The 17,980-nt window shown below is 38.2% G+C and overlaps 1 protein-coding gene across 1 annotated transcript in view; it reads right to left on the reverse strand.

Annotated features, from left to right (window-relative positions):
• DMXL2 (Dmx like 2) overlaps positions 1-17,980 on the reverse strand; it is a 49,386-nt gene that overhangs the window by 14,092 nt on the left and 17,314 nt on the right. Inside the window, exons 13-28 of the mRNA XM_080350861.1 lie at positions 16,794-16,915; positions 15,143-15,232; positions 14,187-14,304; positions 13,704-13,823; positions 13,012-13,239; positions 10,604-12,283; positions 10,210-10,320; positions 9,305-9,474; positions 7,955-8,052; positions 7,627-7,792; positions 6,422-6,686; positions 4,646-5,745; positions 3,357-3,548; positions 1,753-1,829; positions 946-1,076; positions 92-340 (exon numbers count right to left, since the gene is read on the reverse strand). Coding sequence (XP_080206987.1) covers positions 92-340; positions 946-1,076; positions 1,753-1,829; positions 3,357-3,548; positions 4,646-5,745; positions 6,422-6,686; positions 7,627-7,792; positions 7,955-8,052; positions 9,305-9,474; positions 10,210-10,320; positions 10,604-12,283; positions 13,012-13,239; positions 13,704-13,823; positions 14,187-14,304; positions 15,143-15,232; positions 16,794-16,915 — 4,917 coding nt within the window. The remainder of the gene's footprint in view (positions 1-91; positions 341-945; positions 1,077-1,752; positions 1,830-3,356; positions 3,549-4,645; positions 5,746-6,421; positions 6,687-7,626; positions 7,793-7,954; positions 8,053-9,304; positions 9,475-10,209; positions 10,321-10,603; positions 12,284-13,011; positions 13,240-13,703; positions 13,824-14,186; positions 14,305-15,142; positions 15,233-16,793; positions 16,916-17,980) is intronic.

Genomic DNA, 17,980 nt, shown 5'->3' on the forward strand with positions numbered 1-17,980 from the left:
TACTTAAATTCTGCTTTCTTGGGTTTAGTTTTTAAAAGGAAGGAAGGTATAAAAGGCAAATTGTTAGGATGCCCTTTAGAGAACAAGGTACCTGGAATGTTTTCTGACTGCCTGCGAGGTTTCACAAGAAGTTTCACTCCTCCACCAAAAACCGCAGCCCACATTCGACCGTTCAAAGGATGGGCTGCTAGTCGAAATAATTCGTTACATGAGTTGGTTGCAAGGGCGTGTATAAGGAGACTCAGGTAGACAGCTACCACAGCTTCGCAGAGCAGGATGTTTAACTTTGGTTGATCTTCATCCTGAGCTGAACTTAAGAGATTTATAAGTGAACTCACACCTGCAGAGAGAAAAGAGGAAAAGTTCTGTATTCAATGAGTAGGAGCACAAATGGAAAAAAAGGGAAATGTTTCGCCTCTACATTTCATGTTAAACATATATTAATAGGCACACGATACTTTTATTCAGATGAAACATACTATGGGCAGTTCAGCTTGCCTGTGGAATTCCTGCACGCTTTCCCCAGTTGACCTCCAAACACTAAAGTTATGCTTGGGTGCTGGGAGTAGCTGTTTTGATAGCTATAGCAAGTAAAGTACAGGGGTAAGACAGTGCTATAGAAACCGCTAACAGAAAGAGCTTTGCTGGGGGTGAGGCAGACTGGAGGAAAACATTTTAGGATGACAAATTATCAGCTTATTGAGTTTATCCTAAAGATCATGGTCTCTTCTTCAAGCAAGATGTTTACCCTATACAAAGTTTATTCTTATTTGTTTTGATATGTGAAAAAGTTAAATGCTTTTATTAATTCGAGAACAGGATCAGAAACACTTATCCATTTCTGATCATCCACCATTTCATCCATCGTATTACGGGACAGTGAGATCACATTTCAAGTGTGGAGCTGGCTCAGCGGTGCCCAGAGTAACCCGAGTTTTGTCTCACCAGGCCACTGAGCAGGGGCTGAGTTTGGAGTTGCGTGCTCTTCAATGCTTTCTGTCCTCAGTCTGCGTCGATCGCTCAAGAGCAGCCCTTGATAAACCATCCCTGTGAACTGATTCGCTTCTGTTTGACTGCTAAATACAAATCAAGTTTTTTCTCATGAGAAAGGATTTCAGAATATTTTTCATAACAAAGTGTAGTTATATATACAAGCTTCTCATTTAATCAGAAAATGCAATACTTTAAATTCTATAGGACTGTCAAGAATTTTATAATTTCATGGTACAGAAATTTTCAATTGAAACTTGGATTGTTGCCATGTGGCATTATCAATTTTAATATGTTATATGCATAGCTCCAGATATGAAAAAGGCTTTTACAAAAATTTCAGTAATATATTTGTTCTGAATAATAGCTTTTTAACGTTTTTACAGAATTCTCTTCCAGTTCCAGTTTGGAAATTAAACTGCATGAGTCCTGACTTCCGTTAAGCTGAGATGTTTCCCCTGCAGCCCTATTCAGCAATAACTGTGCTGTGGAACACGGCATTCAAATGTTTTTCAGAATCGTCCTAAGTGAGAGTGACACTAAATTGTCCTGTTACTTATTGAAAAAATCTGAATGATTTGTGTTATTTTATCCATGGAAACCTGATCTGGCATCTCAAAGCTAGCCATGTGTAAACTGTATAAGTATCTACACCCATACACGGATATTTAATCCCTTTTTTAGACATATGCAGGAAGAATTTCCATTTTAGATATTCAAGATTACCCCAATGTAGGACTGTAAGAAAACTTGTGGTTTTACCTGTAGCTGTGGCTGTCACATAGTGCTTGATAAATTGATGCAGAAAGCGAAGCTGCTAAAGAATGAAGTGTGTACACCTAAAATAAAAAGAACCAATAAGCTATATGTAAGTTATACATAAACGGTGAGTAAACTACAATTCTTTCTAAACAGCACTGGAAATTGATCCTAGTTTTAAATCAAGTGCAGGAAATAGTATCTGAGTGTTACTTTAAGTTTAGAGCACAGTACTTAGAAAATCACAACTGCTACTTCAAGATCACTTGATTGCAGTCAAAACCTTCTAATGTTATGTCAAGATAATTAACTTTATTCTGTCATAGAACTGCCACAATGAATGGCTATACTGAAGGAGTGATAAAGTATGTCCTGTTACAATAATTAATTTGATAGAGTGATTCCTGGAAGCCTTGTTATATAATAATGCAGTTTAATACAGTAGTAGTTGCTCAATATGCATGAAATAGAAAACTTTGTGTAATAATTGTATGCTTCTTTTATTTATAACCTCTCTTGTACCTCAATTATGTGCTCACAAATTTCCGGAAGTCTCCAGGAGTAACAAGAATAATAGCCTGTTATTGCCTCACAATACAACAGAAATACTCCAGTTCTTAACATAGAGGAAATGCAAGGGTTTCTTGGAAAGTCTGATGCAATCCACAGCGTGAAGAAAATGGTAAACTCTTAAAAAGGTGGACTTGAAACTCAACCTGTGCTCATTTCCATCTTTTCCTACTCTCTTTCCATTGAATCACATGCTCAGATTAAAGCTATGAATGATCTAAAGTAGTTTTGCAGTTAGGCAGTGTCAGCTCTTCTTTCTGAATTCTCTTTTAAAAGAAAATGCATGTGAAGCAGGAGTTTTTAGAGTAGGAAAGCAGCTTGCTATAGCATAATGAAAAAGGAGTTAACTGATGTAAGAGACAGAATGAGATGTAAACAAGCTTTGGCTACAGTTTTAGAAGCTTAACTGCCTCGCACTGGAACAACTCATTTTGTTTCCTAATTTTTCCCTACTTCATGTATTTAACAGGAATTCAAATTTTAATGAGTGTCATAGTCATAACACTGTGTCATACTTTCAGACTCTTTGTTTTTTTCCCCCCTCTATTTACTGAATCTGAACAGAATCTATTCACCCCAGAATATGGGCTTAGATAAAGCAGTTCACCACAATTCCTTTAAAAACCAGTACGCTCAAGGAAATTCACACTAGAATAAGTTTTATGATATCTATATTAATAGAAAGTTACAATGTCAGTCTCCTACCTCTGCTTTCATTAATCTCCCTACAGCATTTGACCATAATGATAATTAGTTAACTTATATGATCATGTTATTTAAGAGCCAAGAATTCAGTGTTTTAGTATATGTCCACATTTGGAATAGTTTCCTGAGAATGACCAGAATTGGGATGAAAGGCAACTAACCAGATTCAAAACGATGTTAGAAAGCAAGTGGTTCACTTGCATTTTACTTCAAGGGAGGAGGCCAGTACTGTTAAAGGGTAAGTGTTGAAAAGTTACCTCAAACACCACATTTTATTTTCCATGCTCACTCCATAAAAAAACATTTAGTGTTTCCTGAAAGCTTTTCATTACCTTGACATCTTCAACGTTAGGATGTGGTGGTGATTTCATCTGCACAATAGTGTAAAGAATATCATGGATGTGGTTGTTTAAATACAGCACAGGATTAGCTATCACCGTTTTTGTGGATGCAATGCTTGCAGAAAGCAACGGGAGGGTTGTGGGTAATGGAAGTGGAGACTGAAGTTGTTTTACAGTAGTTTCCTGTTTAAAAGAAAACATTGTATTTAAAATTATTGTTTGGAGAAAAAAATAAGTTTTTAAAAAAGGATAATTTTCTATCTTAAATATTTTTCCAGAGTTATTCATTTTCTTGTACTGTCTACTCAGTACAGACAAGGTTTTTACTGTCACTGATGTCAAAAGCAAATGCTCAATTACTATAATAACACATATCAGACCCGACAGCCAAGTTTGCTGGAATACTTTCTGATTTCGTGCAGGAAGAGTATTTTTATGTAGTTCATTAGGAAGTGTTTGGATTGACTATTAAGAGACACTAACTAAAAATGCACTTGCTGTAGCTTGAATTGATATAATACTCACTAGTCTGAGTTCAACAACAGTAGTTAAATTTGCACTAGTCTGAGTTTCTCAAGTGGAAATGAACAGGTTTTTTTCTTTCTTCTCAAAAGAATGTGCTAAGCCTTGTACCACCAAACAGTTGCCTACTGCTCCTATTTGAGATGTGAAAAATGTACGACTAGAGCAAGTTAAATGACCTGCCCAGTACGAGATTATCTGCTGTAGCTCAGTTTAGTCATTAACATTTGCTGGAAAATCTCTTTTTGTATGAAATAAATGTAGACAATGCCATAATATAGCAAAAGGGAGCACTACCCTGTCTAATTTGGTATTATTTGTTGAGCCTTGCAGCTAAGATCCCATTCCTTGTAGCTCCCTTGCATGATTTGCAGAGGTACAGGGAATGAGACTCATATTTCAGCCATTGTGAATTTGATTTATTATATGGGTACCCCCAATATTAAGATCAAAATTATCGTTTAATTGGAACACAACTATAATGCTGCAGCTGTAATATAAACATCAACATTTATATTCCATAATTATAGATAACCTAATCCTCAGTGTCATATAACAGATTCTTAAGAACCAAATGATCAGGACGTGGAAAACAGCACAGTTAAATACCAAGTTCTTTACCTGAGAACATTAAAATCATCTTGACCATTAGACTGGCAGAAGATAAGAAGCATCTATTTAGGCACAAACTTTAGCATTTGACAAAACTGACAGTCCAGAACTGTTCACACTTGTGAAATGAGTTGAATTTGTTTTACCTGCTGTGACTCTTGCAGCAAGAACTTCAGCTCCATTCTTACAGATGCCAAACCACCACCTTGTGCCCCATGAAGACTGCAGTAACTTAGAAAAACTCTCAGAAGAGCTTGGTTCTTCTGCAGCCACCACTTCCGTCTTTCAGCATGTTCGCGTTTTGCTTGTAACCTACGTCTTTCTATCTGGTGCCTTTCATATGAACCAATGTCTGGCTTATCTATAATATCATCATGATCAAGTAGATCCCCGTTTACTTTGGTATATGTTTTACAATAGTCTTTGCCCCCTGCATCATGGTTGCATATTTCATGCATAGCAGCAATCTCTTTTTCAAGCCAGTTGTACAGCTGAAATCTGAGCTTTCCTCCATCTACTTCATAACCGGTAGCCAAAGTCCGCAGTTCAGTCATAAGGATCTTCAAACAGGCTCTAAACTTCAGTTGTTCAGCAATAACATCGACCTCAGTTTCTCCTGCATCAGAAATCTCCTCATGCAGTGTTTGTGAGATGTTGGTGTCTGAGGTTGGCTCATCATCTTCTCCACTCTTAGATTCAGATTGTGAGCTTTTCATCATTATCCCAACATCCTTGTCCTCTTCATCTGACCCATTTTTGTCTTCACCCCAATCAAGAGTAAGGGGCTCATCATCAAATTTTACTGCGGGTTGACTCCAGTCAAACTGTGCTGAAGACTCAAGAGCATTCTCCAAAGCAAGGGAAGTGGAAATTGGCTGTGACCAGTCTATATCACCACTTCCAGCACCACCTCTCAAGGCTTTGGAATCTGAAACACCAGCCTGTATTGGAGGACTAGATGAGTCTTTCTCTGCAGCTACAGCAGGCTTTTTTCTTACTTTTGGAATTTTGGAAAGGACTTCAAGTGCTAGTACAGGACAGCCCACTTTAAAATGAGCATTCGCAGTAGTGAAGAACAGTTTTCTTTCTATAAGATTAATTTTATCAACAAAGCTTTTCTCAGTTTTCAGACCTAAGGTGGCCAAAGTCCCTTCTGGTGAGCTGAAGTATCTTCGGATGAGCAAAGGGTGGGTCCGAAGATAATTGTAAAAACTGAATACCACAGGATTGCATGACTTGACGATAACTGAGGGATTAAACAGATATGACATCTATTGAAAATGGCTTTAAAATGGTATTAATCTGGTTTGCAATGTTTCCTGCATTACAGAGAATTGTCAAAACACAAAAACAAAGACCGTTTTGGGTCTAGTTGCCAAAACAAAATGAAATAATTATTTATTCCCCACAAAAAGATTAAAAGAATGAGCTGAATAAGTAGAAAGATACTAAATTCTCTCATTTGCCTGTTACATTCTACTCAGCTATGCCTAAAAAAAGCTGGGATGATCAGCCAGGTAGAGATTTCCCCAAGGGAGTAAATATGCCACAGAAACCTGCGTTAATCTCGGAGACAGAATAGGAAATCTGGTTAGAACATTGCTCATTTCTAGAAGCAAGAATGAAAATTGAATCCAGCAGAATAAAGACTAGCCAGCAATTAGCAGTAGAGAGATATTGCAGGGAAGTACCAAACCAAGAAGGCCCTCCTGAGCTTATCTGACAGCAGAACTAAGTTTAATATAATTTCTTTTTAAGAAGAAGAAATTATTGAGTGGGCTAGTATTATAGGTAAGCCAATTAATTATTTTGACATAATGGCATCTCAGGAGAAGGGACTGGATACATACAGAGAAAGTATTTCTCCTTCTCTACTTTGTCTTCATAAGTTCATCCTATCAGACTAATGATTTTTCCCTTACCTGGGTTTTCATCATCATCTTTAGGTGTTTGTTCCAATAACGTGTCCAGTGCTCTAGTGTAATCTTTCATTATCCAGTATGCAATGCTTCTCAGAAATGGATCAGAATGCAATTTAGTACAGTTGAACCCAGCTCCGTCCTTATGGCAACCCAAAATCTTTTCATAAAGAATGGAGGTGTATGTGACAGAGGTCTCAAACTCAGATTCATATAAGCGAGCAATAACCATAGCCAACTGGATGTCTTCCATTTTCTCAAGGCACACCTATGATAAGAAGTGGGGAAAAGGTTGCTTTATTAAGGAAGACTGTTCTTTAAAATACAATGAAGTGAACAGCAATTTATGTTTACAGAACAGCTAACTTCTTCTATCTGTTCTGTAAAGTATATATTAATCTTTGGGTCACAAATGTGGTAAGTGATATATATGTAAGTAAGATATCTTATTGCATGTTTGGAAAGAGGTGTACTTTCAGGAAGTATAATACGTGTAGCAGTATATCAGCATGTCAAAAATTAATATGGCAGAAGATACAGATTAACTTCCAAATTTAAAGTGAATACGTTCCTGGTAAGATATTCTTCACACAGCCTCATCTGCAGAATTTACATCTCTAAGAAAAATCTTTGTCTTTTCAGGTAAAGACAAACATACCTCATATAAACAGGTAGGATAACTAGCGTTCTCTAATTGCCATTCTCTCCTGAGAGGTGCTGCTTAGGTTATGAACCTGCTTGCAGGTCTCACCTCCCTTGTGGCAAGGCAACATCACAGCTCACTAAAAAGGGATCCTAGGGCTGCTTCAGAAGAGAACTCTGCCTTCTTTTTTAACATAACGTTGTAACAAGGTCATGCAGAATAGCTGAAGGCTGAACAGGCTGCTGCAGCTTAACTTTGCTGATCAAACAGGCAGCTCTGCCAGAAGGGGCATGACTGGTATTCCCAAGAGTGCTTCCTGAGGACTGATATATAACATCTGAACAATTACTCAGGCCTTCAGATCAGCTCCCAAGCTGCTTTTCACAGTGTTGTGGAGGTAAATGGTATGTCTGCAGGGCACAGAGAGATCATGTGTACACATACCATATCATTTGTGCCGCCACGATTTGTGAAGAGACCATCAGAGAACAGCTTGTAAGGATACACTTACATAGTTCAAATTAGTAACTGAAACTTAATTTCTCAAAAGTGGAAAAGTGGATACCTCTATAGCATCTTTCAGTGAACCTGCGAGCAAGAAAAATGCAGCTGATTGTTCAAAGCGTTGTTTTCCCAACAAAGCAAAAGCATTTTTTAAAGCAGCTTTGCGCCATCTATCTTCACTAAAGTTGTGGCTGAAAAAAGCAGTCATCTTTTCATCATGCTGGGATCTGCATAAAGAAATGCAATGTATACAACTATTTATTATGTAACCTTAGCATACAACCACTTTAACAACATCACTTTAAATTAAACTCTCATCTTGAATGAGTTCTGCTTTGCATTCCTGGGTCAGTTAAGATTTAATCAAACTTAGAGTTAACAGAACTCACCTGAAGAGACCCCACACCACTGCCTTTTTCTTCATAGCAAGGTAAAAAAGTGCAGCATCTAAGGCATCGTTGTTCCTCTGGAATGAAGCTTTTGCAACCTGTAGTAAATAAAACCTACTTTTATTACTGAAAATAGGATGGCTGCTTTTACCTGACTCCCTCTGTCAGGGAGGACAGTCGGGTGACTCTGTTCTTTCTACAAAGCAACAGTAATTTCTGCCAGAATGTTTTATTTACATGTGACAGCTCTCATTACACTGCAAATGTTCTTAAGAGTCAGAAAAGCAGCACTACTGCAGATATGAACCCCTCTCAACACAGTGGAACAGTAACTCATTGTGTGAAATTCCTCTTGCAATCTATAATTTAAACATACTTAAGCTAACACAAGTATTTCTTTAATGGACACTTTTTTATTTTGTATAGGACTCAGTGATGTAATCACATTTGATTTGGAGTATCTGGATGATTAAGCTTCACTCCTGGATTCTCTGAGTACCCTGTAAGTTTTTAAAATGTACTTTTACAAGAGATGACTTGGAAATTTAGTACCATAGTAAGTACTTCTGTTCCTCGGAGACTGCATTATTTGCTGTAACTCAAAGCAAAAGCTGGTGGTGATTCAAATCCATCAAACTCCGAGCTACAATAAAGCTGAAATTCTTACTTTAGTAAGGACTTAAATCTCAATGGTACCTATGGGAAATAGTTTTAAATATTATCTCAGAAATATATTGCATTTTATCCATTGTTAGACCTCCCATAAGAAAACTCTGCATGGAAATTAGTTGTGTTATTTTGGTTTTACATAATATAGGTGCATATTTCCATAAAACTGTAATTTTGTGACTCTTCAGATGAGTCAAACCTGAATTTATTTGCATTTCAGATCTTTTATGTTCTATAGTACTCTGTTATAAAAAATACAAAATTTGCAAAGAGACCCTTTATATAGTTTTTATTGAGTAATATTTTAGATATATTTATTTCTTAAATAAAGCCCTCTACTGAACTCAAAGCATAATTGCCTGTTTCATCTGTAGATGTATACTCATACCTGAAAACAAGACTCTTCTTAAAACAGAGTACTTAATATGATTTTCACCATACTGTTAAATGTGCAGCAGGGGAGCAATTAGGTGCTGCAGAAATGGCTTTTTCCCTAGGTCCAGTTGTATTATATCTTACTATTGAATAACAACATTTGTAAGGCAGGAGTACCAACATCAGCTGTGCAAACTCCTGGGTGGGCTGGAGTACAAAGAAATGTGCTACACGCAAGTCACCATGTGTACCTGTTGGGGCACACCTGACAGCATGGAACTACAATCTGCAAACAATGTCAAGTACCTTCTCAATGCATCTTCGGAGGGTGTTGATATTCCTGACCCACCAGCCAATGCCCATGGCTCTTAATTCAGACCACTGTGGGTCTCCCCTTTGGATAGCTGGAATCATATTGATCAGCTCCTCCTCAGCCTCAGAATGAAAAGCCCATGCAAAATGGCAAGTAGACAGGCCTAAACAATAACATAAGAAAATTCAGAAGATTAAAACTTGTTAATAGGGAAATGGACTATGTCAGACATGCAAAGTGTGATCTCCCGCTGAAGAATCATGTAGACCTGACAGAGGCTGCTTCGCTCCAAGTGAGTATCTTTTTGCTTTCTAGGGATGTCCTCTCTTCAGTGCTTCTGTCCTTTTCCAGCATCGCACTTACATATGTACTAGAGTTATATGGTGAAAGACCGAAGGAAAAATATTCTATTGCCTTAGAGGCAGACCCGTTCTGGGCCAGCGACCTTCCTGTCTGCTGTTAGGTGGCAACTTGATCTTCTTTCCTGTATTTCACAACAGCATTTACTCCAACTGAGCAAGGGAAAAAAACTGCTGTGATGAAAAGAAGAAAATAATCTCTAAGATAAAGGTGTGCTCGTGTAAAGCAGTATCTTCATTCCTCCAGCAGAAACAATGAAATATATATATAATCTCTATGTTTTCTTGTTGGGGAACTTACTCGTGCCTCAAACTGAATGGGGCAGAATCTTATTCTGTTCTAGAACTACACTTTTTTTGCTATTGACAGTGCATGGAGGGAAGCATGTACTGAGCCTTTGCAAGATAAGGGCTTCAACAGTATAATCTAAAATTAATATGCAGATAATGGAAATACCATAATATTATAAATCAAATATAACCAGATCCTGTTAGCTCAAATGGATCAAATGAAAGCAACACTTTGCTCTAAGAATTACCTTGGTGAAGGAGCTGAACTCGATACAGAGGTGGAAGTGATGTCAGAAGGCAGGTGTGCAAGCGCATAGCCAACAAATATCGTAAGCCACATTCATCCAAGGTATCTCTTCCTGTGAAACACAAAATATTGACTTTCGAACATATAGACAACTTGTCATATGCAGTGTGTGAGGAATGTATGTTTCTAAACTTTCTGAGAACCTGAACTACAAGTTATTTATTATGTGTGCAATATAAGCAGAGATTTATATTTAAGTGTTTTTTCTTTTACTGTATCTAATCTGAGTAACTGATGCTACTTTTCAGCTTTGTTATCCCAAAACACCCAAGGATAAAGTTTACCTTTGCTGAGAAGAACAAGAGTGTTAATTCAATAATATGTCAGTTACTAACCTGAGTAATTCTTATCTCTGTTCTCATCTAGCTCAGTGCTTGTTGTGGCCACAGTGTCTGCCAAAGCGACCAGGAACATCTGCTCCAGTCGAGTGAGGCCTGGCAGACTTGAGTGCATCAGGTGGCTTGAAAGGACACTCGCATGTTCTCGACCAAAGTAAGTTGGACCGTACTGTGAGAGATTAATAACTTTGGATTTACTCTCCCTCTTTTCAGGCTCAAAATCAATAAAGTCATCAGTTGTAACAGGCTGAATCTGGAACAGATCTGAGTACTGATCCTCTGTTTTTCTCTTAGCGTGGTCTTCAGAGCCCTGAGGTATTTTAGAAGTTTCTTCAGAAACATAAGTAGCATCTTGATCTGCAGCAAGCAGCGCATACAGTGGCAGCGGGGGAATTGAGTCTATCTCTGTGTAGTCTCGAGTACCATCTTTTCCAGCTGTGATGGTATCCTTCGCAGTACTACCACTTACGCTAATGGTGCGAGAAAGATGGCGTTTGGGACCAGTTCCTTCTCCAGCTTCTGTGTCTTTCACTATTGCAACTTCTCCCGCAATACATTTAACTAAATGCGATAGAATGGCTTTGGCTCGGCGAACTTTACCCAGGTCCATAAGTTCTAATAACTGGGTTGGATGATACTGAGGGAGAGTAGGTGAAAGAACATGAGCAGCTTCAAAAAGGCCACCATCCTGAATTACAGTTGGAGTGCCAAAAACATCATCCACAATACCTGCCCCATCAATTACACTGGTCTTCTTTGCTATCAAGCTTGTTTTGAGTGGATCTTGCGTTGCTGAGTCTTCAGTAGTAAAAACATCACTTTCTGCATCACCAAACTTGACAGTGTGTTTCCACTGGGCATAAACATGCATTTCACAGTCCATTCCCACTACCAGTATGCCGTCTCTCACCCAGGACAGAGAAACAGGCAGGGAAGGAGTGCCATCTACGGATGATACCAAATCAATTGATCTAAGCAACACCCACTTCGACTTTATACCTTGTTTTATGCTACCACCTAGTGGTAAAGTAATGACAGCTACTCCTTCTTTACTGCTCGTTTGATCTGTTACAATTCCCGAAAGTCTTCCGTACATGAAGATGTTGGCACCAACTCCAACTGTCAATATATGTGAGCCATCTTCTTTTGATACCCAGTCCAGATGCACCAAATGCTTGATACTGGGCACCAGGTATTCATCTTTATTCAAAAAAGCATCTGATTTACTGTAAACAAATAAATTACTATCTACGCTGATCCTTGAATCAAGTACGCTTCCAACCTTAACTAAATCATCCAGATGAATTGTCTGTTCCAAAACCCATTCTGATCCTCCTGTAGACTCACATTCAAGTATACAAACATGCATGGAAAATTCTTTGGAAACAAAACCATTATGCTGTATTGGTTGTTTGTATGCTACTGCAAGACGTCCCGTATATGAACAGCTCACGGCAACTGGCCTCCCTACTATGCTCACTGTACTGCTGTTGTCTTCTCCTTCATCATTCATTAAAGGCCATTTTCTCCAATGATATGTTTCCCTTTCTTCATTTTTGCCGTTTAGGTCTGTCTCTACAGTACATCTCCAGAACCGCACTCTGTTGTCTGAACACGCTGTTACTATCAAATAAGGCGCAAGGCAGACTGGGTATATCGACGAAGAACTCAAGTGACCTGAAGTTAGAACAAATATTTACTTTTAGTAATACAAAGTAGAATGTCTATATGAAAGAGGCAGACACAGCACTGTCCAACTACTGATAGAGAACTTTACAAGCTAGTATTATTTTTCTAATTTGGAATTGAGTAAGGGCAAATGTATTAACACTGATAACAGTACTGCAGCTTGAACATCACTAATCAGCTGCAGTGCCAGTCACTATTCAAGGAAGATAAGCTTGAATTGAACTAATTCAGAAGAAGGGTTGCTAGAATAATGAGAAAAATAAAAAGAATTAATCAGAAGAGATTAAGAATTTTAAGACTAGCTTCATGTAGCCTATAAAAATGAAACCTAATAAAGACAGGAGACACAGACAGACAACCAGAAGAAGGGGTAAGTGCATCAGGTAAAAAAACCCACTATATACCCAACATATTAGTGCTGGCAGGTGAACAAGTGAGTATAAGTTGTTCATTAACAAATTAAGACCAGAAGTTTCCAACTACTAGAGCTGTAAGTTTCAGGAACAGCTTTGCTGTGGGAACCCGATACATTTATGAAAAGGTAGCATGACATGGACAAAATGATTTGTTTGAGAGAGCCTTTTTAAAAAGTCCTGTGTTCCCAGTTTCAGTAAATCAGAATGTGATAGGCTGACGATATCTCTATATATCTAGAATTGTATAAATCAGGAAGTAAACTAATGGACCAAATGTATAGAAAGAAGTATTATGTTTACCTGCTGAAGGAGTTGCTCTTATTACTTCTACACCAAGAGGAAGATCCAGAGGTTGGCTGTACACAAGTCTGGAGCTCAGAATGAGTTTACTAGCAGTCTGAAGATTAGCAATTGATGAAGATCGTGGAATGGGACTTATGCCAGGTGATATATCTGGAGAAGAATCCACAGTCTTTTGCTCAGGTACGCTAAGTTTATTCTCTGATGAAGCAGCTTCAGTTGGTTTTGCTATAAAGAAAATGGCCAATGGTGTTAAAAAAAAGTTTATAAGTAAGGACAAGGCATGAATATCCTATAATCGGTTTTATTTTTCTAAGCAGTGCTTAAGTTACACAGAAAATAATTACATGACACGCAGACTGCATTAGTTTTATTACACGTTATGAATCTTCATTTTGAAATATCCATAATGTTCTGAAATATGGATAGTTTAAAATGAAACCAGTGATTTGGGACGTTACTCGTCCTATCAAAAATTTTTTGTATTGCAATTGGCATAGAATGCAACCAATGTTTGTAACGAACCTGACTGCTTATATTGCATTGATAAATTATTCCAAAGATTCATGACTTTGAGGCTTCTGCTTGACAAAGGTGACACAATTTGTTTTAAAATAAACCACCAGGGTTTAAGTTGTCTTTCACATTATTTAAAATAAACGTCTGTCTCTAAGAAAATTACAGTCACTCACCTAAACAGGCTTGCACAGATTTGAGATGAAGATGCCACATCTGAAGAACAGAGCAGCCATTACTGTCTTTTTCAATTACTACTAGGTAGAACTTTTCTGAGAAAGGTGGTGGACGATACCCTGGAATTTAAGCATATTATCACTATCATGAAGTTGATGTTCAACGGAAATAATTTTCAATAACAGAAGACTCTCTAAAAACTGATACTAAAAAAACCTTTTTATATACACATTTTAATTTATAACATATAGCATTTTGAAAAAAGGACTTTGTCATAGGAGTTAAAATGTTTCACTGAGGAAATCAGAATGTCTTTGTTTAATACTGTTACCATGTAAACAACAATTAATATGAGCAACATGAAACAGCTGTTTTACTGAATTCTACAGATTCTCATTAAGCATATGCCAGCTAGATTGCAATATTCTTTAAGAACATTTTTGGTACCTACTTCATTCATATTAGTTATTTTGATGCTATACCTTGTGATGGCTGGAAAAATATCTCAGTTTCCTTCCCTTCCACATCTTCCTTATGTGGTTTGTATCCCAAAATGAAATCTTCTTGAAAGACATGAAGCAATTGTGTGTTTGAGCCACACTGAAATATGAAGCGATAGTTATACTTCCAGAAGAGTATAGCAACATTTGGTACCAATGAAATGACTTCTTTAGTGCAGTCTAGCTACCGATGAGGATCACTTTCTTTTATAATTTTGAAAATTATTTTAATGCATCAGAAAAACTAAAGATTTTCCTCATATTGAGAAGAACATATTATAGAACCTATTGTTTGTACATTCAAATAATTTAACTAGATCTACCATGCTAGACAAATTCTGTAATAACATTTTTGCTGCAGTTATTGACAGATGACGTAGGATCTGATTGGATTTGATTTCTTTGGCTGTTGAATAAATGACAGTGGCTGAAACTCTTAGACTTCATCCCTTTTCAGCGGGAAGACGCTGTCTGCAGTATATTGCTTGAGAAATCTAAAAAAGGGAATGAACTGCAGATTTTCTTCCTCTCTGATACCTCAGGAGCTGTCCTTCCTGACAGCAACAAATGTCTTTGCGGTACCTCCACCTCTCTACAAGGGAGGTTGATGGCACTGAAATCCTTTCCTGCAGGCAAGGAAAAGACGTCCCACAAAGACAGTGATGGCAAAGTTTTCTAGCTGCAAAACACCCTCTTTCTCCCGAGAAATAAAGATGTATGCTTAGAAAATACTGTTATACTAACAACAGGCTTTGAGCTCCTAGCAGCTAAACAAAAGCTGTCTGACTAAAACATTCAAGATATCTCAATATTCACATAAATTCAAGGCAGTCATCATGGAGGAATGTCACCTCTTTTACCTCTTTTCAACAGATTAGGTTAATTAAAAGACAAAGCTATTAAACACTTCTATGTTAAAGCATTAACCATTTATTTACTTTGTTAGTTATTGCATCAAGTTCAATAATGCATCCTGGTCGAGCAGTGGATTGTTGGCTCACAATGTTAAACACTTCTCCAATGAGTTTCTGAAACAGAGAAAAGAGTTAATATGTTTTTCCTGAAGACAGAAGGAAATTGTAGTCATTTACAATAAACTGATGCCTTAATTTTCCTTGTTGGGATAAACCATAGCAGACTTCTTCCTATTGTCATTTTGGCATTTATGAATAATGTGTTTATCACGACATTTGCGCTATTGTGAGTTTGCAGCTATTCAGCAGGATAAGGCACCAGTTTTTACGGAAACGAAATGTTGCTTATTTAAAGATTTATCCTTTCATAGCATAACTTAGTATCTGTGCATGAGAAATGCAAATATTCCACCTCACTTTTGTTTAAAGCTTCAGGTTTTGTAACAACAAGTAAAAAATAAAAAGGTACAGAATCGCAGAATGTCAGGGATTGGAAGGGCCCTGGAAACTCATCCAGGGCAATCCCCCCATGGAGCAGGAACACCCAGATGAGGTTACACAGGAAGGTGTCCAGGCGGGTTGGAATGTCTGCAGAGAAGGAGACTCCACAACCCCCTGGGCAGCCTGGGCCAGGCTCTGCCACCCTCACCATGAAGAAGTTTCTTCTCAAATTTAAGTGGAACCTCCTGTGTTCCTGTTTGAACCCATTACCCCTTGTCCTATCATTGGTTGTCACCCAGAAGAGCCTGGCTCCATCCTCCTGACACTCACCCTTTAAATATCTGTAAACATGAATGAGTCCCCCCTCAGTCTCCTCTTGTCCAGCTCCAGAGCCCCAGCTCCCTCAGCCTTTCCTCACATGGCAGATGCTCCACTCCCTTCAGCATCTTTGTTGCCCTGCCAGTCTTGAGGTATGGGGTCAACTGCCTCTTTCTATGTGACCTCATATGTGGGCCTTGCACCACATGCTCACCTACCTCCTCTTCAAGATCCAGGTCCTCAAACTTATTACAGAGGGGCACCTGGGGAAGCAAAGCAGGTAGGGAGGGGGATTGCCCACGGCCCCGAACTGGAACCTGCTTCCAACCCTCAGCATCTTTTCTGTCCCCTACCTCTGCCCAGCAGCGACAGGGCAGGGGCTGGCTCAGGTCTTCTCCCTCTGCCCGACAGGGCAAGGGGTTCATCACCCTTTGGGGGTATCCCCCTGGAGCCTCTCTGAGCGGCACGCCAGGGAGTTACTGCACCACTAGATCTCCTTTTCACACTCCCTGATGTGTGAAACTATATAAACTATAGTTTCTATATAAACTGAATGCTTTATTGATTTTTGCTGGAATGTCCCCCATTATTGCTCCTAGAACAGATTCCTCAGACTAATCTGAATACTGAAAGGCTCTGTCTTGCAAGTTATCTTATAAAATAACAGAAGAATGCAAAAAAAATGAAAAATGTGCTTCTTTATATAATAACATGCAAGGTGGAGCTTTGCTTGAAGTCACAGAAATGAAAGATGTCAGGGAAATTTTCAGTCCAGCCACTTTTAGTAATAAAAGCTGTATGTCTGTCCACTTATTATATAAAAATTATATAGAACCTAAGACGGACAGGCCACCGGAGGTCAAAAAACACCCAAACCTTAATTTTATTTTAATACTTTCGAACTACATAAACTTACAGATGATTCAGGGTCAGATAACTCATCCAGAAGTTTTCGTGCATCTACAACAGCTTGATAGAGTCTCAGGTTTTTGCCATCAGAGGCAACAAAGCAAGCGCTAGCAGAGTTGCAGTACGTACCTAATGGAAAACAAAAATATTCTAGTTAAAGAAAAAAATGGCAGTCAAATGGCGTCAGGTAGTCTCGTACAATCCAATTCACACTATATATTTCTAACATAGTTTTCATGAAGTACTGAAGCAAAAAAATCTAAGTTAATGTGTGCATTAAAACACCATTATGCTCGGGAGGGCCAGCTCCAGCTTCCCCAGCTTCTCAGACATCTTCGAGTAGGAGCCTAAGGTGAGCTGTCCAGAATGCTGCGGCGTTTTCCCTTGGTTACTGTCTCTAGGCTTTTGGATAAAATTAACCTCTATAAATATTCCCTTCTACCGTCCAGTTAAAAGTGCAAATATAGAAGTGGCGGGAGAAATATATCTGCAGAAGTGCATAATGTAGGAAAAACTGTCACAGAGTGTCTTTATTGCTTCTCTACATTGTACGGAACAGGCTTGACACAAGTTTTTCTGTGCTGATGTGTTTTTCTCTTACATCACAAGAAGGAATCACCTTGTTATTTGTGTTTAGAAGATTCTGTGGGATTCAGACAGCACAGAATGTTACTATGTGAGCACAGAAAATTGATTTATATTAAAATCAAAGATATGTTATGCATTTATTAAGCACATTTAGAATTGTTAAGCTTGTACAACATCTCTGACACATATTTAATCATTGCAAAGGTCAGGCTGGCCTTAGCATAGTAAAATATCCTGGCACTATTAGTATAAAATGTAATGTTACATCCACTGCACAAATTACATTTTTAGTACCATATATACCAAGATGACAACTACCACAACGGCATCTTTTGGATAATTCAAAAATAACTGTCTGAGCAGCTGAATAGAGGCCCTAAAATTAAAGACAAAAGCTGAAGAATTGTCCTAGGGCATTACATGGGATGTTGTACTGCCCGACCTCTGAAAAGGAATACTGAAAAAGTATTCCTTGCCGTTCTGTAAAGTTTCTGTAGTCTATTTCTTTAAAAATACTTTGTGTTCTAACTGGGCTTTTATAAACCGCTACTGGTCTGAAGAATTTCAGTATTGTTTCAGGATCTTCTAAGCAGAGTTCTTAGCCAG

This window comes from Nesoenas mayeri (assembly GCF_963082525.1).
Source record: "Nesoenas mayeri genome assembly, chromosome: 11".
NCBI classification, from domain to species: domain Eukaryota; kingdom Metazoa; phylum Chordata; class Aves; order Columbiformes; family Columbidae; genus Nesoenas; species Nesoenas mayeri.